The 25,560-nt window shown below is 27.5% G+C and overlaps 1 protein-coding gene across 4 annotated transcripts; it reads left to right on the forward strand.

The window, feature by feature from the left end:
* The first annotated feature begins 1,803 nt into the window (after positions 1-1,803).
* On the forward strand, positions 1,804-25,560 carry LOC114131090 (uncharacterized). Of its 4 annotated transcripts, XM_050198903.1 has the most exons (8): positions 1,805-2,216; positions 9,146-9,569; positions 14,876-15,040; positions 15,561-15,860; positions 17,797-17,885; positions 18,929-19,127; positions 24,491-24,749; positions 25,022-25,560. In XM_050198903.1, coding segments are annotated over exons 2-8 (1,374 nt in total). In that variant the 5' UTR covers positions 1,805-2,216; positions 9,146-9,208; the 3' UTR covers positions 25,023-25,560. The 4 variants fall into 4 exon arrangements, with proteins under 4 accessions (XP_050054863.1, XP_050054870.1, XP_050054860.1 ...); XM_050198906.1 differs by lacking the exon at positions 25,022-25,560 and having other exon boundaries at positions 1,804-2,254; positions 24,491-24,818; XM_050198913.1 differs by lacking the exon at positions 25,022-25,560 and having other exon boundaries at positions 1,804-2,250; positions 24,491-24,818.

The following is a 25,560-nucleotide window of genomic DNA, read 5'->3' on the forward strand; positions in this document are numbered from 1 at the left end:
ATTTATAAGTAATACAGTAACTTAACTTGATGTTGGTAAAAACAAGTAGGTAACATTAATTAATATAATATAATTATTAACTAGCTCTCATCAACATATTAAGTTAATATGAATCACGGTATAATGGTGTTGTCAACAAAAAAAAAAAAATTTTAAAATCAATTTAAATATTTTTTAAAATTTCATATTTTAAAATGCTAATATTTATAATTAATTAGCATTTTAAATTTTTGATTATTTATGTTCAAATTTTAAATAATAATAATAATAAAAAATCAATTTTGTCAAATACTGCAGATTTTAAGCGAAAAAATTCATATTTTCTCTCAATCTTTTGTTTAATGTTCTCCGTATGATGTCGCTTCAATACGTCTCTGGTAAATTCAACATTTAAATTTGGAGTAATTGTATGCATTTTCTGATTAATTAATGTAATTCATTACTTTCTAGTAAATATCCATTGCTTTGTGTAAAGGTAGAAAAACAAGCCCGTCTAATATTTCGCAAAAATAACTAGTATTTACATAAATGATAATATCTAACGCATTGTATTGACTTATTTTCTGAAAATTTTTCCATTGGAATTTTTTTTTATTATTATTATTATTATATAATACCATACCTCAATGACGTGTAAGTTTGAGGATGACGGTTGAAATTTAAATGAATTTGGTAATAATAATTTGATAATCTATTTTTTTCTATATATCTCTCTCTCTATCTTTCTTTTAGAAAAAATCGAACACAAGTTAATGGTATACTAATGTAGTTTACATAATATGAGTGTAAATATTTATTACAGTTTAAGAAAAAAAATGGTTGATACCTCGAAATTCATTTGATTTAGCGTTATTTAAATAGTGGTGCGTCTAAATTAAAGCCACTTAAAATTTTGCGTGGGTGATTAAAATAGATAAATGTAATGTTCAACTTGAATATTGTGATTTATAGTAAATACAACGAGTTTTAATATTTGAAAAAAATCGATGTAGACAACTATAGAATATACGACAGACCGAATTTAAACAATTAGTGAATAATGTAATATATTCTTTCAAGATTTTAATCATTATTTCTTGAACCAGAAACTAATTGTCACTTTAAAATAAAATATTGATCTACATTTCCTAAAACGCGTTTTCACCCGACTTAGTTAACTTAAATAATTATGACTTTATTATCGGCCCCGCGGCGTCTAGTCAATTGTATGATTATAATGCTTTATTATTTTACAATCTGTGCATCCACATTAAACATTTGACATTTTTGTTTTTTTGTTTTATTATTATGATTGCGATACATTTCGATATAATATGATATTACATTATTATGGCCAGTGTCGTAATTGAGGGCCCGCGGATCACGCGTTGCGAAGGGGGGGGGGCATGGTAATTTGGGGCCTTTGGTTATATGGTTTATTTGGTGTAACACTGTAACAATATTTTAGTGGCCCATTTTTTTATTTTTGCGGATGGGGGGGGGGTCAAATTTTTTTGTTACGATACTGATTATGACTAACGATGGGAAAAAGCGCACGTGAAAAACGTGCGATGCTGACGCGACGACATAAATTTCATGATAATATTATACGCTAAATTTTCGTTATTTTTCTATTATTATTATTATTATTATGTAACATACGGCAACGAAGACAACGACTCGGCGGCGCCCACGACCGGGTTGGCGAACTCGAAATGGATTAAAATATTTAAAATTAAACGCGCTGCGAGAAGACGGGCGGCCGCATACGCGCGTGGATTATTTATAAACGCCCGTTGGACGGCGTACGACGCGGAGAATAGAAAAACGCGAGACGGACGCGCGCAGGCCCGACGGTGATTCGTCACGGCGGCCACTTGCAGCGGACCACAGACGACGTCCGTACCGGCCGTTGCAGCGACGCATCAGTAGTTTGTCTTTCGTGTTTGGAGTACTTGAGCGTACAAAACGCATTACGAAACGGCGTGCGCGCGTATACGAGTACTCCCGTGACCACGGTATAGCAGCTTATCAACTCGCGGTGTCTCTCTGCGACGACGAAACTGAGCGGTTACCACAGTTCCCCATTGCGCGGTTACCGCGGTTGCTCGCCGCGGCAGTCACGCCGAGCCGACGAGACGCAGTCGCAGTCATATTTACCGTTTTTGTCGTTAAATCGATTATTATATCAGTTATTGTCGAGGAGAACCGGATTCGCGAACCCACGCTCGCTGCAGGTAACGATTACCGTTCTAATGATCAGCGATTGAGGTAGGTAGGTACTATTACATGTCACCGTATTTCGTTTATACCTGCAATTAGAAATAGTCAAACCGTTTTCACAATATTGTACCAAGTAGTAGTTGCAAATATTCAACTACTCCTCCGCTGTGGATTTGGTGGTTATTTAAAAATTGTTATTATAATCACTAGTGAAATCGTTTTACCTTATCTATCTATCTAATAGTATTTCATTAAATAGATAACAAGAAAAACCTAAACACGGTTTGCACGGATAACGATGACAGTGGTATAATTATAGTAACTTTAAGTCTCCTAATAATGTGGTGGATGAATGGATTAACTGCCTAGGGTTTTCCGGGTTAAATGTCCACATATTCACAAAACCCTTTATTTATATTGATCTCTTTGCTATTTTCCGCTATTTGCTGATCACCTTTTCGCCAGAAAATTTGATAAATTTTGGTGTTTTCTGCGTTTTTTATCTTAGAACCACATAATTACTATAACTACATAAAACTACATAATAACCACTACTTTAATGATCTATGATTTGTTCCTAATATAATGGAAAATATCCATTTTTTAGTTAATAAAGGTCCCCTATATGGAGTTCTCTGGGTTAAATGATATCCCCTAAATTTAATTAAAACCTTTACTTAGATCAATTGGTTTTAATATTTTTTTTTTGTTTTTTTTTTTTTGCAAATCACTCAAAAATAAAAAACAATAGTTGTTACCTATGTTAGCAAAATAACTTAGCACTTATAACTTGTTTTTATAACTTGATTTGTTGAAGAAAATGGTCTAACATAAAAAATAATAAATAAAATAGAAATGTTTGTATGTCAAATAGGCTTGAACCTGCTCTATTTTGTATTTTTGTTGTTATCAAAAATTAATAATTCATAATAATATCATATAAGTGAACTTTAATTTAAGATAAGATGAAGTTTGGTTCAGTTCAAGTTTGAATTAATCTCAAAATCAGGGATTGTTACATTGGATAGGTAACTAAAAAAAAGAAAAAACTTCATAAACATGTTTCGAGAACAATAAACCACACGAAGTCTATACAACCATATTAATGATAAGTGTAAACTAGTAAATAATAATTGTTTGAAAATTACAACCCTGAAATTCTAAATGAGTTATTTAAGATACCCTCTATCAGACTACTTTAAGGTGGTGGTGAAATTTCGATCGCGCATGACACTCAAGCAATTGTTGCTTGTTTATTTTGTATTTTCGAGAGAAAATAACCACATTTTTTTAATTAATTACGATTTAAACTTTTATACGTATAATGTACTCGTATAAAGAGTAAACACAATAAACAGGTACAAAAATAGTTCTATAAAAGGTTTATACGCTTCTGATTTTTGCTTGATTAATAATCCGTATGTTTTTAAATATTTTTCACAACGATATAAATCGAGTTCGACACGTTCGCAACATGTACATGATCTGTGGGTAATTTATCAGTTTCCATACTAATATTCATTTTTAGTGGTAGATTATGACACGCGTATTAATAGTTTATTAATCAGGATGATTGTATAATAATATTTTGTATAACTAGTTTATACTATGTAATATATTATTATAAGTATTGATAGTTACATTATTACTTATTATTTATCAATTATAATTAGTACCTATTTAATGTAACAAAAGATGTAGGTATCTATTCCGTTTAATTACCACTACTATAGTTCTGAAAGTGTAAATCAATGGTATTTAAAAAAATTTATTTGTAATATTTAGAACACTTAAATTTAAAAAAGAAAAAAATCAAACTTTTACCTATTTGATTTTATTTTAAAGCATAAAATACATTTTCAACAAACATTCAAATAATCTTAAATTTAAATGCTTATTAATACAATAAATTATTTACTCATTGTTTGATATTTTTAGTAAAATATTCAACCTTATGTAGAAAGCTTGTGAAGTCTGCAAGTATCAAATGGATCCCTCAATAGTATTATATTGTTTATAGGTACCGTAAATTATAAGTAGTCGAGTGTTCGTAACGTTTTTAAATTAATCCATAAAGTACTTACTTTCTTTATAATGCCTTTATAGTAATACAGATAATATTAAAATACTAATAGCGCATAATAGTAATAATATAATTACTATGTACAACTTACAACTCAAAACCTATGAGACGCGTAACACGTGTAATTTACTGACGAGACATACATCCTATGCGTAAGTGTGCGGACGCGATATTTTGCTAGTGTCATTATGTATTATTTTCCTACATGGCGTTATGAACTCAGCAAGGCCAACGTGTAATTTCTCCGATGTAAAACACTTGACCTCAACCTGAAAACGGTTTGCCAAATAATTTTCGTCTATACTCCGAAAAATTATATTACGCGATGCTTATGCCAAAAAATAAAAAATATAACCGTCCTTGCTCTCACCCTTTACTTCAACCAACAGGACCGGTGGTCTAATTTTTAAGTGCACCATCCTTCTTTCTACTATATTATACCTAAATAACAGTAAACTCATACAGCAGTCTCTACATTGAGTGCGTGTAGCCCGCTTTATATAATGACGTTTGGCGTCGTATTAAGTCAAGTTGTAAGACAAGTATAATATTATAAAAGTATTTTATCAACGACACCTGAACCACTCGGGCTAAAATTTAAAATTATTTGTATTAAAAATTAAAATATATCAAAGTAATGATAAATTACATACTTCCATCATCTTTTGTTATGCAACTCATTTATTATAATTTTATAACAGCACCTAATGAGTTTTTATTAAAAATATTCATTACATAAAATATGTACTACATCCACCAAATATTTCTAATAATATAATTTACAGATATGTAAATGTAACATACTGAATACTAATAAATTAGCTAGCATTTATTCATTAAAAATAACAATGAAAAATGTAAAAAAAAACAAGCAGTTTTATTAAAAATTAGTTTTTTTTTTCAAATAAAATATAAAAATATTTATTAATATTATATAATTATAAATTATACAAAATATAACTTATTTATTAATAAAAACAAAATTGCTATTTTATTTTATTCAACCATTGTGGTATAAATAATAAATAAAAAATATACATCAAGTATTAATAACTTATGTATTAAGTAAATGCATAACTAATTTTGATCGAACTAACAATTTTTCTAACGATTATAAAAAATATGTAAATTCATTATATTCACATATCTGTTAAAAATACAAATATTATTATAATAAAATTTTAAATAAACAAAAATATACCAGTTATCACCCTTGCATTGTGGTTTTTACTATAATCTAGCAAATAAATATACAATACATAATAAATTAATAAATTCAAATGTTTATTGATTTAGTACTACTATAACATCGAAAATTATTTTGTTTTTTTTGGCGTCGTTAAACGGTGGGTATAAGCTTATTTTTAAATGTATAACCAATTTCACCAGTCATATAAATGTTTTTAGACGAAACGGTAATTGTCAGTTGGCACTAGTTAACGTTTAAAATTCTAAATGCATTTAGAACATATAGTGATTGTATATATATTTTTTAAATCTTTTCAATTAGCTTTTTTCTTTTGCACAAATAATTATTTACAGCACCCATACAATATATTGTAAAATTTAACGAATCACTGGGTTTTATAGTTTCAGAAAATAATTTTAAAATTAAAATAGGAATTCATAAAAACATTACAAATTTTCCAATAAATATGAAACACTTACTCTCAAATTAGTATAATTTCATAATATTTTATATGATATCTAAATAAATATAATATTAACTAACTATAGATTGTCTTACTGGTAATAGTACATCAAACGATTAATAATATTATATTTATTATACTTGTATTACAAACAGATAATCTGATTAAAAGCGATTTATTATTATTTTTTAATCACACACAACATGCGTAATATACTTATTATTGTTTCAATCTCTCAGCCAATAATTGTATGTTTGACTTCTTGAAGATAAATTCAGATGAAAATATACAATTGTATGCATAATATAAATAATCTGTTTTTATAAATTATTAGCGTCTTTAAATTTAATGATAGGGCGATGAAATAACACCATCACGCTTAGAGATTCATTTTATTTTTAATAAAATGTTTTATGACGAAACTATATTACACGACAAAGAAAAGTAAACTGCTACTGGTGCTTCAATGTCGGGATTTTTAAATAATATTTTGTTGACAACGCGCATAGTGAGTACCGAATATTTCAATCCCACACAGTTTCTTCACGTGTAAAAATAGTTCAAAATTCTTTCCGTTTTTAGAATTGAAAAATAAAGTAACAAATTTTTCGAATGACAAACAATTTACACGCAATGTAGCAATCGCTAAGTAAAAAATATGTTAAATGTTCGACTAAGCGAACTCGAACCATATTGATATTAGTTCTATTCAATAAGAAAGTATACTAAAGTTTGTATCGCTCAAAAAAAAAAAAAAATATAAACACGAAAAAAAATGATATTCGTGTAGTCATATCGTGGTTGTGACAAAAGTCTATAGTAAATAAGTGCAGCGAACGCCAATACGCGTAAACAGAGTTAAAAATATTTCAGAAAAACGTTCAAAGTATTAAAAAAATAATAACTATGGTAATTCATTCAAATTCAATACTATGTGTACTTAACATTTTTATGACAACTAACAAAAACCACAACACTATAAAATATGTACGTTTCATATTATATTATTCGTGCCAAAATAGCCAATACAAAATTTAACGAAATTATTATTAATTATTACTGTATCTATATTCAAAGATTGGCGAAAATAAATAAAATAATATATTTGATTCATGAAAAGGTTTGACATGCATAACATCGGACCATAAAGCAACTATGATGTTTTGCATAATAATTGATATAAGTCTGCTGACAGATGTCAAACAAACGTACAAAGTATTCCGTCCGTCATCATAAATGATAATATTACACAGTACATGGTCAAAATAGGTTTGCTTGACAAACTTATATAATATACCTAACTCCAAAACAATATTAGTTATCACATATCGTCCTTTATTTTTATACAACACTGTTTCATATTTTTTATTTTATAATATAATTAATAGTGTTTTCGTTGAATTGCATATAAATCTAAGTGTATAGCAATAATATAGTGGGTCAAAAAAATTAACGAAACGTAACTAGGATCGACGTGAAAAATATATTAAATAAAAAAAAACGACAATACAGGATTAAACATTTGTAAATATAATAATAGGTATACTGTTAACGTTTTTCATCACTTAATCAAAATCATTGTTTATTCTTCTCTTTTGAACTATAGTTTACTAAAATCGATCCAACTCCACACGCTTCAATCGCTGATTTAGTATCGTAAACACACTAAAGCAGAATAAAATAATAATAATAATATGTTTTTTCTCCATAATATCAATAATACTTTTGTTAATATAAACTCGTTTTTTCTTTATACAAATATAGTTTTTATGTTTTGACGTTTTATTGCTTTTTTTTAAATATATTAACCATTAAAGTGAAAATCATATATAGTATATACTATACTTTGCATGATAATTGATCGCAATACGTCATGTAACAATATTTTTCAGTGATGCATGCATGATATATATATTATATATTTCAAAATCTTTAAACGACTATTAGATAAATTCAAAACATTAATTCTTGATTCCGGGCATCAATATCCTTTTTTATTTTTAAACATATTGGTTCTTTCACTATCCACCATCCCCCCTGCCAACATATTCAGCTCGCAAAGAACAATTATATCTTTTTATGATAATATAATTTTATAATTTATAAATTTGAGCCTTCGTGGAAAAATAAATAAACGTAATGAAAATACTAACACCTGACAAGCAGATGATAAACTATGTTTATTGATTTAATCAAATTGCATAATTTAAAAATACAAATTATTATAGTGTTGAGATGTGTTAATATTAGATTCAACATTAAAAAATTGATATGTATAGTTACAGACATGATTGCGCACGTGGGTTTGTATATGTGTGTAGTAAAGATTATGCTATTTGGAGTATTAAATCAAAAAAAAATAGGTATCGTTCAATAAATTTTAACTGTACATATTTTCTACATAATAGTATGACATGTCATTCATTTTTAAGTTTCTTTTTTATTATAAGTGGTAACTTTAATATTCAACTTCTTATTATGTATTATTAAGAGGTATATAAAAAAGCACATAACAGTAAGATAAGCAGATAGATCAGTCTAATAACTTTCAAAATTATTTTGTTTTTGAAAAATTAATTTTAAAAAATCAATAATTTGTACAACGGCTATTGTTAAAATTTGTAGTTGTGTTTATGTGCATTCATCAAAAATATGTAAGGTGTAAAGAAAGCTAACTAAAATAGAAATTCATAAAAGTAATAGTTGCAATTGTATTATAAGTATTTGATTTTAATTTTCTTTTTTTTTAACATGTTATTAAATAATATTCTATATGCCATTAATTTTAATGAACGAAAAATATTCAATTTTCATAAGCCAAAACTACACTCATATGTAAACTGTCCTATAGCAACCTAAATGAGTTGGAAAAATAACATTCAAAAACCCTCCAAGTCTCTAGAGATCTATTAATAATCTTGATCCAGTAGTTTTATGTATAACGGACGAATAATAAAAAAATGACAAATACAATACAAATAATATATAATTTATAGTGTGTATAATGTATATATATACAATATACATGTGTATAATATATAAAATATAAAATATACTTATTTTAGGTACTTAGATAACTAATATTTAAATAAAATTTGAAAAAATCTTCTATGTCAAGCTGCTGAAATTATGCACCTCCAACACGTCAATGCGACAATGTACAAATTATTCATCATGAGATCTTATTTAGCTACATTTTCTTTCGCAGAAAATTCAGACACACGACGACGAGAAGAATTTCTGACTACGACTGGAGCTGCTGACAACAAATATGGCAGCCGAGGAAAACGGAATGATGTACAACAAGGCTCGGTCGGCGTCCATATGCGCTTTCGGGTTTCCACCCGGCAGCACCGAATACCTGATGGCCTGTGCCAAGTCAGCCGCATCCACACCTCCACCACACAGGCACATCGGTGGTGCGGCCGCCATAGCGGCCGCTGAGGATAACAAGCGCCGTCGGCCAGCCGTTCGGTCGCAGAGCGCTCGGACCAGTGGTGGCCGGTCCATCCGGAAAAAAGCGCTGGTGGCCGCAGCTGTGGGTGCTCAACACGGCCAGTATTTCAGTGACAGCAGGACGAGTGTCCGTAGCGGTTACAGCGATCCAAGGCTCCACGAGTCTTCGCCCCAAGGTAATAACGATAAAATGCAATATTATTATGACTTCGATATGACCTTCCACTGACGTTAACTAGGTATAGGTTTTTATGCCTCAAAGTATAATCTTTAGTCTTTTTTTCGAAATGTCTTTTCTACAATATTTAATCATCGAAACAATACTTTTTGCAATTATTATGAAATTAAAAACTATATTAAGAATACATCATATGTATATTATTATGTTGTCTTCGTCTTTCTAACATAAACTATAAGTTCACTCGATGGTTTTTACATACTTATTACATATTATTACTCGGTTAAAAATTAAAATATTATGAAAACCAACTAGAGAATACAGATAATTTTTTACCATTAATTTTTAATAGATTAAATCACTAATATTTTAGTTAACAACATAAAATTCTAAACACAAAATTGTTATCCGTTTGTAAGGAAAAGACATCTTACGTGGGTATTAGAAATTTGAACGATTATAGTTATAAATTGTATAAAATTAAGTAGCTATAAAAATCTAACTTATTTTCCAAAAAAATCTTCTCAGAAAATTCAAGTAGTTAGTTAAATACGGATGAGCTATCGTATATACTATATATATTAAATATATTATACCATACGTTTGCGTACGATGCAATAGTCGTAAAAACTTCGCAAGATTATTTTAACTACTGTCGGGTCGCCGTCGCACGTTTATAAAATATAATATAATATAATATAATATAATACACTTGTGTGAAATAATATGCGTCGTAGAAATAGAAAATCAGCCAACAGAGACTTTGGCAGTGTCTGCAAAATCGGTAGGCGGAAAAACGATTTTATTCCATACATTATATTATAATGCCCGGCGCGGGTCGTAAAATATTATACTTCCGCTCACGGGAATAATCCACCGAACTCGCTACTATTAAACACACATAGAAAAGCGCAATATAATATAATAATATATTATAAATTTATACGACCAGAAGCGAAAAACTATCAGCAGCATATGAGAAGAAGAAGAAATCGTGTATATTTTATTGATTTGATGTGCATTATCGTCGTCTGTGGTAATAAAACCTTTAACAGAAAAATTATAATAATATGTTAAAGAAAAAACGCGTTTGTCAAATTCCTGTTTTGTTTGTAAAAACGCCTGTTGCACCATCACGTTTAGTAGGCAAATGACCTCGGTGGAAAAGTCGGTTCACCGATCGAAACCATCCGATAAGCGCCGGTGAACTTTTTATTCCATTTACCACCACCACATCGCGTACCCTCGTTGACATTAGAGTATTTTTGCAGTCCAATGGACGAGAAAAACGTTTGTATATAATTTACTCGGCTACCTACTCGCAGTGGTCGCTGTTTTAATTTCGTATGCATTCGTCTGAAAACACGTTAAGAAAACACCCTCCGTACATACTAATTCCGGTTTTCGGATACGCATTTTTTTTTTCGTAGATTCGGACGATTACACGCAACGGATTTTTGGCACGTAAAAAAGCAATTTTTATTCATGCAATGACAGAGTTCTTAATTTTTTCTCGAGCGGCAATTATTGTAGGTAAGACGTTTTATAGTTCACGTCAGTCGTATAACTCGTATATATTAAGTATAACACTGCACTACTTCAGCTATAATATGTGAATAACGGGACGTAAACATTGGGTTCGTAAAAAGTATATCTTTGTGAAGACGCCAATACGACAACAGCTATACATTATAATGTGTGTAAGAATTTAATGCGATGTAAGCAAATATAATAATAATATTATATAATGTAAATATTTTATATTAAACTTTTGGTTTTATTTTATGACCCTGTAATATTTTTTTGCATAGACATAAAAGACAAAATCCGTCGGAGTGTTCAAATATTATTACCTATCAAAATATGATCAAAGCAAGTATAAATAAATATCATTTCTCTTAAAAAGAAAAAAATGCATACAACTGTTCGTGTAAATGGTTTCTCACCGTGGCAATACATTACGAGTATAATCTGAAAGAGTAACATATAAAATACTTATAATTTCTTAAACGATTTATTGAATATTTTCCTGTAAACGTTGTTGTTTAAAAATCAAAAGATGACAGTGGCTTAACTCACAAAATAAATAAGAAAAAATAAAATGTTCAAATTCTATTATGTGGGTATCTTAAATTATCCAGAAGAAAATTATGAAATCAGTTAATACTAAAGTTTTTAAACACAATCTCGTTCATCAATCGTAGCGCCGTTATAGTGACGTTTTTATTTTTTATGAAATCTTAATATTATGCCCTTTATATTATGATAAGCTTATACAAATAACACATTTATTAATTATTCCTACAGCGAAATTTTAAAAAGTTGTTAATATACCAATTTTATAAAGTACTTGAGTAAAAATATTCAAATACTTTTTGTATTTAGTTTATATTTTATATTTTAAATTTAATCACAAAAAATTATATAAAATATACATCGATAATATTACAAATTATAATATTTATATATAATAATATGCAAGTACGAGTATATTACATATTTTTTTGCTGTAAATTATACCCAACAAAAAACATAAATTCCTTGAAAAATAAAACAGATAATAATATAATATAGTTACATCAAATTATACTGTGAAAAAATATTCTATACAATTATCGAGAACATAAAAATGTTAAAAAAAAGTCTTTTCTGTTGATACTTAATTTATAAGAAAATAAAAAAAGTTATATATGAAAAATATGAAACTATTTTAAAGTAATAACTAATAATTATCTATAAATATAATACTATTTTACAAGTCTTAAATATGATATATTAATAATAACATTTTCTAGTTAAAAATATTAGACATCATCCGAGACCTTTGTAGAACGATTTCCAAAAAAAAAAATCTTATATATAAAGTCTCTAAATAAAACCAGGTATTTTTTTTTTTTTATATAAATATATGTAAGCATTATAAGCTTTTTTCCTTGAAATGCGTGTATGGAGTTATGTTTACACGCTGAGTAGGTGATGTTATATGGCAGTATAAATACTGTAATTGCGCTTCAATAAAAACTTAAGACCATTCTATAGGTATAATAATATAGTCTATAAATACAAAGAAAACTTTCCGATATAAATTATATAACATTCTCATCGCATAATTTTTCAAGACGCAACATAATTATTTATTACACACGTTACCTACGCATCACCGATATCAAAGACCCAAAATCAATCTAAAAAGATTTAATTCGTATATTTCCTATTTTAAACGATTTTGATTCGCGTTAATTACTGACCTTCAATGTGGAAATATATACCTAAAACCTATATTATAATTTATGGTTATGCATTTTTTAAATCATTGTTTGAATTTTCGTACATTATACATAGTACATTATTGAAATATGTATTACTTATAGGTTGTGTTTAAAAAATTAATGTTTAAATTTTTTTTTTTTAAATATCGTTAGGTACCTAGTAAATTATAATCATATATAATAAACGATTAAAAATACAATCGGTATTTATATATTATGTATCATAATATAATAATAAGACATTTGGTGAAAATTTCAAGTATTTACAGTGATTAGTTTTTGAGTTACAACCATGTAAAAAAAAATCATTTTTTTTTGAAAACTGCTATAAAATGTTTATTTTTTACCTCTATAATACACCAAGAATATTCATTTTTCCATCGGAAACCACCCCCAAAGTTTGAAATTGAAGCATTAATTTGACAAGTTATGCTGTACACAAAAAAAATATATCATTGTAAAATAAATTCATAAATCACTTCGTTCAGAATCTAAAAAGGCCGGTATCGATTAAAAAATAATAAAATAGGTTTAATAATCATTACTTGCTACTTAGAAAACTAATGAAGTCAAATGAACAAATCACCCTACACACGTTGTTCTTAATATTAAACAACGCGTGGCAATTAACAGAAACACAACCGCATGCAGTAGGAGTGGTGATTTACAATGGGAACGTGCCAAAATCGTCGACAACGATTGTTGTTTTTTCGTCGCTGCTGAGCCAAATACGAACGGGTCCTCTACTGATGTACCTCTATATACGACAGCAGTGTGTTGTGTTTATCATCAGAGCCTATGCGATATTATAGATCGTACACTTATCAAAGGACGAAAACGGAAGCCAAAAATGGTGGTGACATGGGTGGAGACGAGGATAAGTCCCCACCGAATATATTATATGTCCTCCCCCTTCCTAAAAATGTTGTCTTGTTTTAATGTGATTCGTATTCTTTTTAGTATTTATTGAAATGATTCTTGCTAGTGAATTCTTTTTTTATAATTCTTTTTATGGTTAAAATAATTTAAATTAAACATATACATATTCAAATATATTATCAACAATATGACTTACTTAATACTAACATAGGTATTCTACTATTTGATCAATATCCACATGATAGTAAGTAGATACATTAAACTCTCTACTCAGTCTACTCAAATCTAATCATCTAACTTCTATAGTCTATCTAGAGTTCGGTGATAAGTGTCTTATAATTTTCGATAATATAATGTACATAAAAATTTAAAAATCATGTAAAATAAAATCTTTAACAAGTATAATATGTAGGTATTCAAAAAATATATATCTCAAGGATATTTTTGCTAAATTTCTGTTCGGATTCGACAAAGGTTAAACACTAGTTTAATTAATTAATTCTGCCGTTTCCGCTTTAATTTTCATTATCATTATTATTATTCATTTCTATGAAGAATAAAATATTGATTCGTATTGAATATTATTACAATACGAATTTGATGTTTTAAGTAATAAAAAATATAAAATTTGTAATAATAGAAAATATAGACTAGAAAATAGATTTTTGGTTTGGCAACGACACGTTTTTACAACGCTTTTAAAACGGATTTCCGGATATCTCTTCAATCGCTGAAATCTCTATACATACAAACATCTACATTTTATATTTGTTACAATAAATATGTGAAGACGCGAATAGCATATGTGTAAAATGTGCCCGTCTCGCTTCGTCTCCCGTCTCTCTTGTGCGTACAAAAAGATCAAATCGTGTACATATATATGGTAGCTTGAACTATGGTATATGCGTACATGACTCCCAGTCCATCGCCACTGACAAAGGATCGTTGGTTCATGGTTTTATATATAGAAACGTGTCTGGAGTGGCCCTTTGGCAAAACGCCTTGCCATTGATCCATTGCCGACTAGGGTTTTATTTATCATTCATATTTGTATATATATATGTATATACATATATATATATATGAGTACGTGAATGCGTTATATTTCTATTCGGTGAGTATAAATCGTTTTAAAAATAAAGTTCTTCTTTTTCAGACGCAACGGCGTTCAAACGGAAACCATCTTCCAGGAAAGTCAACTCGAACCACAGGAAATCCGGAGCATTCTTAGACGTGCCGCCGGGTGAAAACAAAAAGCTCACGGAACCCGAAGATCCTGAAAACTCATACAGACTTAGATCGTTTAGTTTTACGTCAAAAGGTGAGTTAGTGTTAATAAACTGAAAGTGGAGAAAAGTAAAGACCGTATCAAATAAAACTACTTTAAAATACAACGTGATATCCAAAATTAAATCAGTTTTTAACTATTAATGAAAAAGTAAAAGTTTCTAAAATTAAAACAATTAGCAGAAAACATTTTGTATTATTATTATTAGGAAAATGGTAAGAATAGGAATTTTGAGAGAATGTTTTAAAAAAATTCTTTTAAAAAGCCTTTTACTCTTTTACTTTTTACTTTATATTCTAAACTTAAAAATTTTAATTTTCGATAAATGTTTTACCCACAATTAATTATGGTGAAAAATAAACAATGACTAAATAAAATAAGTAAAATAATGTATTGAGATTGAGTGAAATTTATATAAATTAAAATATTGTAAACTAGTTTATACGCTTCAGAACAATTTACGTATTTTATTTTAAGATAACCAATTTATTATATTTAAACACAACGATTTTTCAAAAAAACCAATAAGATAACAATGATATTTCTTTCACAGGTATCATCAACAGAGGCGATTCGTTCAGGAAACGCCGGTCGAGGAGCAACAGCCTAGCCCGAGAAGACGACCCTAAAGAATTCACACCACCGATCCCGTACGACAATAATAGTCAGCAGCAGCAGGTACAACAACAGCAAGTTCAAAATCAACAACAGCAGCAACACCATCAAAACGAAAGCGGCGACGACATCTCATCGTACACAGTGTCACTGATGGGATCAAGAGGAGTGGGCAAGACCACTCTAATAAGTCAGTTCATGACTTCAGAATACATTAACGCCTATGAGAGGCAAAAAGGTTTGTCGTTGTTTTACTTTATAATACATTAATGTAATGCATATATACTTTTATCGACTTTTTGTGGCATTATCAACTTTTTTATATAATATTATATATTTAAGAGTTGTTCAATGATCCATTTTAACAAGGTGCACTATTTTTTTTTATTTTTTAATAATTTTAAGTAGGCACTTTGTCTTTAAAAAAAATCTAATTTTTACTATTTTTCGACAAACACATTTTTTTTTTTAAATTTTCCTTTTTTAAATAAAGATCTATAATTTAATACTTAAAAACTTAACATAGTATTTTTGTATTATATTTTCTTTGAAAAAGGTTGATGCATTATAATTATACATCACATATTAAATAAATAATTGTAATTATTAGCATAAGTTTAGACGAACGTACAATCTTATATTTTGACTCTTGAATCATAGAACATAGACCATAACATTAGTTTCCAGGGTATTCTTTGCTATTAGGCTTATAATACACTAACACTATCCACAATTCAATATTGAAATTAATAAAAATAATAAACAAATTCACTAAAAATTGTAATTGCAAATATAGGTGCCTAAAATTTCTAATAACAGTTTTTTCTTTCAAATACATTCAATACTGTTGAATAAACAAATAACATTAATAATATTGTATACAATCGTGATTTTAGGCTTAGTTATCGAATAAAATTAGCTCCATTCAAAATATATATACACTAACGGTAATTTATTGAAGATACTTTAAAGTTTATGTGTATAAATAGACAAATAGGTACTTACCCATTATAATCGCACAAAAAAGTGTATACTCAAAGATTAATTTCTTTACGAATTTATCGCAAGACCTACACACACACACACAAATATATATATATATATATATATATATATACATACATACATGTATATATAGACGCCACAGTCAATAAGAATAATATAATACTATCAACGTTACACTGGCACAATTTCGCTCAAAGCCGACTATTTTATGACAAATTTTTACTTACTATAACTTATTATTGTAATAAATATTATTATATATTTCCGCCAAAATCGTAGTATTCATCTACATAAAACAAAAACGGATATTATAGATGTATAAAATAATATTAATATTAATATTAATAGAATTTTTGATTATAACTCTTGGGTAAATCAAAAACCAATAATTATGATTTTACGATTTCATAAAATACTTTGTTTTCGAAAATACTTCTTTATAGAACGTTTCTTTCTTTTCCCATCTCTTCCAATAGGTACTAAATGGCAATGTGAAAATCGTGATATGGATAGCCATAATGTAGTGTAATTATGATAAAAATTATTATATTATTATCATCTTTTATTACTGTCATAATTGTACTAATATTCGCCCAGAATCTAAGCCCTAGATCGTGATGACAGCGCCGTTGAAGCCGAGACGACCTATTCTCCGATAAACGGTATTCAAACATTTCAAACTATTTTCCCGACCCTTCCACGACGCGGCTGTAAACCGTTTGGCAATAGAGCACTGTCACTGTATAACTACTACAATCTTCAACAAATACTTATATTACTACCACCACCTCATTTATTACAAATACTACAACTACCATAAATTATTAATGACGATAAGTTGTCCGTCTTTTCGGCGACAACTCGCGTTTCGAATTTCGACATAATATTTCTGACCAGACCAATGACGTGACTATATCATATTTGTATGTGACTTTATAACCATAATAATATTATAAAATATTATTGCTGTATTATATACCTATCATATTTTATTATAGTTGACTTTTCGAAATAGCAAACAATTTTCGAAATCTGGTCAAGTATTTACTCTGTCTAGGAGAATTACAAATGTGTATTCTACTCCACTTTAAATCATTACTTTATAGTTTATAACATTATACCAAATCTATATCAATATACATAATATGAAATTGTATGTATTATTTCAGACAACAACGAGTCGTCAATGCAGTCGGTATGCATAATGTTAAACGGCGAGGAATCTGAATTGAGGTTTATCAATGACGGAGAAATTTCGGTAAGACGACTTTTATTAATTATTGTATTGTATTGATATGCAATGTATTATTAATGTATAGAAAATTAATACTTATACAATCTGATTTTATTTAGTTCACGAATATATTATGTGTTTATGTATAATGTATTACACTTAAACGTTAAAAATTGTAGTCTCTTAAAATTTTTAAAAACAAAATTTTAACTTAACTTCTGAAAAAACAAAGTATGAATATTTTAAATAATAAATAATCCACTGTTTGTTTAAAATATTTATTTAATTAATTTACCTACTTATAATATAGTTTTAGTTTTAGAAGTTTGGTGTATTACTTTTTTATGTAGAATTAATTTAACAGTTTTATAGGTATGTACTTTCTTTGTAATTTTGAGGCTTGGTTTAAAATTATATAATTTGTTGTACTTTTTAAATTTATAACGTGCTATACACAAACTTGTTCATTTGGACCTATTATCTTCTTAAATAAATAAATAAAAATACGTATGAGCGCGTTGTCATGTTTAATTATATACGATGATCGACTTGCATTAATGTTTAAGGATGACATCCAAAGTTTCTTCCATGCACGCAAAAATAATAAAATTGTCAATGAGTAAATGTCACTGCAATCTTACATGAATGATTTTTGGAGATGGTACTTATTTTTTTATAAGTGGCCCAGAACAAAATTTGATTTTGTGCCAATCCTAATAAATCTACTTAATGTGTTTTTTTGTAGTCGATGAACATCATCATGCATAATATAATGTTTTAATGTATTATATTAATTTGTCATAACTAATTACTCTTGGAGACAATACTATTGATTTCACGTTGTTGTATTATTATATATATATTACGTGGTGTTCTTAAAAGCTTGTGTCATAATATTGCATCACAAAATTTAAATATCTATTTTTATGGTAAAAAACAAGTGTACATTCTACATTAATATTGCATTTCCATAGGTCATTTTTCCATTATGCTACGTTGAATAAAAAATCTTTGAAAAGTTAAAAAATTAATAATGTATAGTACTATATTATTATGTATGTGTATAGGCGAAGGAAAGTCGACTGACTGGGAGCAAACCCGCAGACGCGTACCTGGTGATCTTCTCAGTAGTGGACAAAAACAGTTTTGAAACGGCTGAGACGATACTAAAGAACCTCCGGGAACACGAATTATTACGATTGAAACCAGCCATATTGGTGGGCAACAAAGTTGACATGGCCAGAAGCAGAGAAGTGACGGCCCAGGGTATGCATAATATTATTTTAAATAATAGTACATACTAAATTATTAACATGCACAGATGTAAATTTTAAACTATCTATTTTTTATCTACATAAATTTGTACGTAATACTATTGACACTTACGGGAAACAGTTAAAAGGTTAGTGTTTAAAATATTTCAAGCTACTTACGTAAGATAATGTAAAATTTTATTTTGATAAAATAAAAATTTAACTGAAAAATGTAGAAAACGCTTCACTCTAACATCATTTAGAACATACCTATATAATAGTTATCTACACAAAATGCTCTTATTGAAACCAACTTTATTAAAAATGAAAATAATACTCACATTATACATTATTTAACTGGATAACAATCGAAACAGAGTCCAAGACTCGCCTCTTAATAATAATAACAATGCACTATATAATATGGTGCTTACTATTATTTAGCACTTGTACGCACACACAATATTCAAGTACGCTTTTCAGTAAACACGTATTGTTATATAGAGAGGAATTACATTAAACTTATATTAATAATGTTTCTTATATCTTACAAAAAGTGTTCAAATATATCATTTTTGTTCAGTGATAAATCAATACGAGAAAAGGGAATGAGTTTGTTAACTAAAAACATCATTGATCTCTTAATTTACTAAGTCTACATTTATTTAAAATATATGGTAATATCAATATTAAAATAATTTAAAAATATTGAAATGGAAAGGCAGACGTGAGTTTTGTTCAAACTTTTGAAATTTAATTACTGTTGATAAAAAAATTGTATAATTAAAAATATATAAAATTATCAACTTTTATAGTTAAAAGTTGAAAATGTACCTAACACTAAAATTCTTTTAAAAAAAAGTTAAGTATTGATATTCAAAAATCTTAAAAAAATAAATTGCTTTTTTATAGTTGTTGTTTGTTGTTTAAATGTTAATGGAATTGTATATTTAAATGAATAATAATGATTTTATTTATTTTATTTTAACTCAAAATATTTTTTAAAGTGACTTGAAACTATAATTACATACGTATTTTTTTCCCATTTCAATATCATACACAATAACTTTTCCAAAATATTTAATTTTATTTTAAGTTGCTGCCTATATTCATACCATTCTATGGTAAGTGGGTAGTTATTATTGATTCAAAAGTTAATATTAAAAATATAACTACCTATGTGATACACCTGTATATAATTGATATATAATAGTATATCAGAATTGTTTTTTGTATGCAATGATTTAACTCAATATCGAGGTTCATTTGACACCTACTGTACAGGAGAGCAGTTATATATTAACTTAATCTTTACGACTATCAATCGTGTAATGATTCGAGTGATATTAGTGATATTAAAGATATTTTTTTAATGTATTTTATTTAATAAGAAATATAAAGTTAAGTAACATCGTTTAAGAAAATATCCAATGATATTACTCAACCGGAAAAATATGTTTGTTTTATGATAATATATAATAAAAAATATTATCAAAAAATAAAAAATAGAAAATCAAAAGATTTTAACTAAGATTATATTAGTTTTTATGGAATTGTTTGTATGTTATATATTATTTTATACATGTTCAGGAATGGTCAAATAATAAATATTGATGCAAAAATTAAATATTCATTCATATATGGCCACTTTCATAAAAAGCAAAAAAAACCATATAGGCACTCCTCCCCACCACCCACATAATACTTCGGAAGCTATTCACATTTTTATAGTTTGTTTGTTCATTTATAAATACTAAGCGTGATTCGCAAATTTATTTCAAACAGTCTAAACAATATTGTTTACATTATTATTTATACACTGCAAAAGTTGTACGATTAAAAAACTCGTTTTTTCTTGTACCTATATTATATTGTTTACCCTTTGAAACGAATAAGATAGATAGGTAAATCTTACATGTCCGTATACAAGAACGCTATAAAAACATTCGAAAGAAAAATTGTACTTTGATATATTATTATTATCATTAAATAATAAATATAATATTTGTGCAGACATTTTTAAAGCAATATTAAATCGGAAACGGTTCTTCGCCGTTCATTGATATCCGCCACTGTGAACAACGTTGTTTGAACAATTGGCCAATGCACCACATGCGTCGTCAATTGATAATAACAACGATGGTCTGTATGTATATATCCCGTATTTACCACAGTCCTTGATCATCGCCAATTTGTTGTATATGCCTTTAAAACATCAAAAGTAAATTTGGCAGATGACTACCTCCATATTATACTGTTTGTCTTAAATGTTAAAAAAAAAAAAAACGTGCAAGACACACTGCTTTAATATAATAGATATTGAATGTACTTCAATGGTTGTATAAATCAAAATTAAGATAGTTAGTGCTAAAATTTAAATTTATATATAATTTATATATTTATTTTTATTAAAAACGAAAAATATGTTTAGCATACCGACTATCTATTTGTCAATAGATATCAATAGATTATATAGAAATAGGTACCTATATTTTTAATTAAATATAAAATTAATATAATTTAATGTATTTTTATTACAATATAATATTATTATGTATATAACTGCTATAAATAGTTTTTTTTCTTTTCTAAAAATTCAAAAAATACATCTGAACAATTTTTACACTTTATTTATATATATATATATATAAAAAATAATAATTATTATTTCAGTTATTTTGTTGTAATTTAAAAATATAATTGTTGATGAGATCTTGACAATTTTACCTATATATTATTGTTTCACTTTATATACATAATAAAATTTTCAAAATATGTATAATATATACAATATATATATAATAGATCAATTTTAGTCGTTTTTTTGGTTATATCACTTTTAAACTATCTATTTTATGATTTATTAAATGTATACTAGCCATTTTTGTAACAATATATGTTTTGTTTCAATCGAAAATTTATTAAATCTACCACATAACTTCTAATAATGAAATAAATTACTAATAGCTTATAAATATATAATAATATGATATATTGATATTATGTAGACCGACAGATAGTATAAGATGAGAATTGTATTTTGTATGCAATGATTTATTGTTGAATTCAAATTTAACACCTCAATTACATTGACCTACTCAATTTTGAGGTATACTCAACAACTACTGTACAGCAAAGAGAGCTTTTCCATTTTTTTTTTTTATTTATCTTGGTTATTTTGAAAAGCACTTTCTTTTGATCCCCCTTTTCTACCTTCAAAAGTACAGAATTGATCTAATTTGTTATCAGAAACCTTTGAAGTTAAAGATCGAAGCATTTACCCTACTGTAAAAAGTGTACACAGTGGAAAAAAAACACATATACGTTATACATTATTGTAAAACCAGTGCATTTATCGCTCCACTCAGAATCTAAAAAAGGCCTCTCGTTAAATCGAGAGCTAACGACATTTTAAAAAATGTTCAACCTTTGAGGAGTTTCAAGCAAGCTCATTACGTCACATTTAGAGTAATTTATTCGACCGGCTACACTTATTCTGTCATTAATCATTGCGTTTTTAGTTTAGTAAAAAAATATATATATATATATCTAAACTTTAAAAATATTCAATGTATTAAAGTATTATTGTTTAAATCGTATTGGGCTGGGTATAAATGTGACTGTTTTGGGTTACTTACTGAGTACTATTATTGTTATGTGTAATCTACTTAGCGCGATAGTGATCTATCGGTTACCCGTTAGTGGTAACTAGTGTTTGACCAAAAGTTAGTGTTTAAATATTGTTTATTAAAGTTCATTAAAAAGCTCATGACCAGTAAATGTTATCATCAATAAAATATTAAGTTTATAGAATCGATATGTTATAAGAGCCACTGTATACTCTATAAAATATAAAGTAAACCTTAGACATTGACTTGGTCAAATCTAAATTATAAATAAAAAGCATAATATTTAAAATATAATTTTTTAAAGAAGTTTTTATTGTTAACTTGGAATATACGTAATATGACGAATAATAATTATCAAAGATAATAACGATTTTATGTTATTTATTATGAAAATGGTAACCAGCTATGGAGAACATTTACCAACATTCAGCGCATAAATATAAGTATGCCCTCTCCTTGAAAATATCCCGGTTACGCTATTCACTGCTTAACAGTACTAATGTAATATGTACTGTTCAAATATGGACAAGTTAATGAAAATAATTAACTTAATTTAAGTTGAGTTAAGTGAGCAAAAGGTTAAAATATATTAAAAGTTGATAGTTAACAAATAATAAATTTAACTCGTTAATTTTGAAGTTAATATGGAAAATAATATTAACTTAATTCAGTTTAACAAACTTTTTTTTTACTTTTTTTTAATTTTTTTTTTAATTGATACATAGATCATTATATACAAAGTATTTTTTGCCTATATCTATGCATATAATATTATTTTATCTAGAAATAATCACTAATTGGTGACTATAGTCACTATACAGTACTCATTGAATGTAGAAACTTTTTATTTATATCGTCGTTATTTGTAAATTATTTTTTTGAAAAATATTATTACTCGGGACTCAATTTACCTAGCACGTTAAAATTTTCCGGACTCAATTTACCTAGCCCTAATATCCATCCAATTATTTTCAGGTATTCAGTTAGTATATGTTTTACTGAATTTATTTTTGTTTAAAACCATGTTACTACCTATTTACTTTTAAATCAACTGAAAAAAGCTATGGGTATTATTTTAACAGTCAATTAGATTAGTTAAAGTAGTTATAATATAATACGTATAGTAATCGGGTCATCGTACATTCTGTACGAGGCACGGTAGTATTTATAAGTGATTCAATTTCTTAACGAAAAACTCTCATTATTTCGAAAAGTTAAATTGTTCCATTTCTGTAATGCAATTTTCTTTCGGAAAAATGATTAAAACACATGCAACTCTAACATTTAATATTTTTAAACTTAAGTCCGTGCGTTAACCATTGAATTTTAAAATTTTAACCGACTATATTGACATTGACAATTAACGACTATACCTATATTTGATTTTATAACCCGGTTTTAATTTAAAGCTAAATAAAATAAAAATGTATGCCTACTACGTTTTTAAAAATATTCTACTATACGCGTATTTATAAGTTAAATATATGCGCATACATGTTTCGAAACGAGAAAATTATTTTCTAAATAACATCGGTTCATTTAATGGACGTTTATACTGAACTCTATTAACAAAATCGTAACGACGATATGTTTACAGAATATTTTATTGAACTTTCGATTGTCAGTTATTTATTTTTTTTTTTAATGATTTTGGACAAAAATCAATATTTAAAACGTGAAATTGATTATCGATATCAATATTATACTAACAATATCCTTTTTTTTCGTTTGTTTGTTTTACGTACAGAAGGTAGATACTTGGCGTGCACATGTAGGGCCAAGTACATCGAGGTATCCGTGGGCATCAATCACAACGTCGACGAGCTGCTGGTGGGCATCCTCACGCAGATCAGGCTCAAGCGAGCCGACGGGGGTGAGGGGCACGACCATTGGTACAAAAACCGAAACATCCTAAAAGCCAGTCTCAAAGCTAGACAGATGTTCACGTGGGTGTTTGGAAAAGAGGACACGAAAATGAAAAACTGTGAAAATCTCCAAGTTCTCTAGTTAGTGTGTTAAAAAATATATCTATAATAATATTCGTATTTGTATAAATATAATATCATTTTTTTAATTTTTGGTTTTATTTTATTTTATTTTTTTAACGATTTTATACATTATTAGCAAAGGTGTCTTTTCGCGTTAATTCTTCGATCGTACTACAATCCGTTAGGCATATTATAAAATACAATGTTTATTGTATACATAATATGGTCGTCCGAATTGCACGTTAGAAAGTAGGCGAAGCTTATTCAAAATGAAATTATTTCTATTTTAGATAAATGTACCGCGTGCGGACGATGGATGAAGCTATAGCAGCCAACGAGAGAGTATAAAATGTCTAATAAAAAATAATCGATGATAGTAGAGAAATTAAACGGATATGGCAGATATGGGTTTTTAGACTTTAAAAAAAAAAACATAAATAATTCTATTCTAAATAACTTATCAATGTTTTTATACTTAAATTAATATTGATTACTGTTTTTAAAACAACTTTTTTATAAAGCTAAAAAAAATGATGGACAACTGATATCGATTTCCGACATACGAGTACCAACTAACATAGACAAAAATAAGACGATATTTTTTAGAAGTACTAAAAATCACTCGTTTTTTTTGTTTTTTGTTGTTGATTAATAAATTGTTTGTTGTAGTCGTATTTTTTACTTTTTTGAATATTTATATTATATACTTTTGTATTTTAAATTTTTATACATTATTTTGCCATAACTATATGTGTATTTTATAGATATTAATTATTATGTTATAATATATTATATGTACCACAATAATATATATTTTGAACTAACAAAA

The sequence above is a fragment of the Aphis gossypii genome, chromosome 1, assembly GCF_020184175.1.
Source record: "Aphis gossypii isolate Hap1 chromosome 1, ASM2018417v2, whole genome shotgun sequence".
In the NCBI taxonomy this organism is placed as follows: Eukaryota; Metazoa; Arthropoda; class Insecta; order Hemiptera; family Aphididae; genus Aphis; species Aphis gossypii.

What these genes read in the sequence shown, in the direction of transcription:
- LOC114131090 (XM_050198906.1), top strand. Translation starts at nt 9,209, where the DNA reads ATGGCAGCCGAGGAAAACGGAATGATGTACAACAAGGCTCGGTCGGCG. An exon ending in CCACGAGTCTTCGCCCCAAG is followed by an intron (nt 9,570 to 14,875) that starts GTAATAACGATA and finishes CTTCTTTTTCAG; the next exon opens with ACGCAACGGCGTTCAAACGG. An exon ending in GTTTAGTTTTACGTCAAAAG is followed by an intron (nt 15,041 to 15,560) that starts GTGAGTTAGTGT and finishes TTTCTTTCACAG; the next exon opens with GTATCATCAACAGAGGCGAT.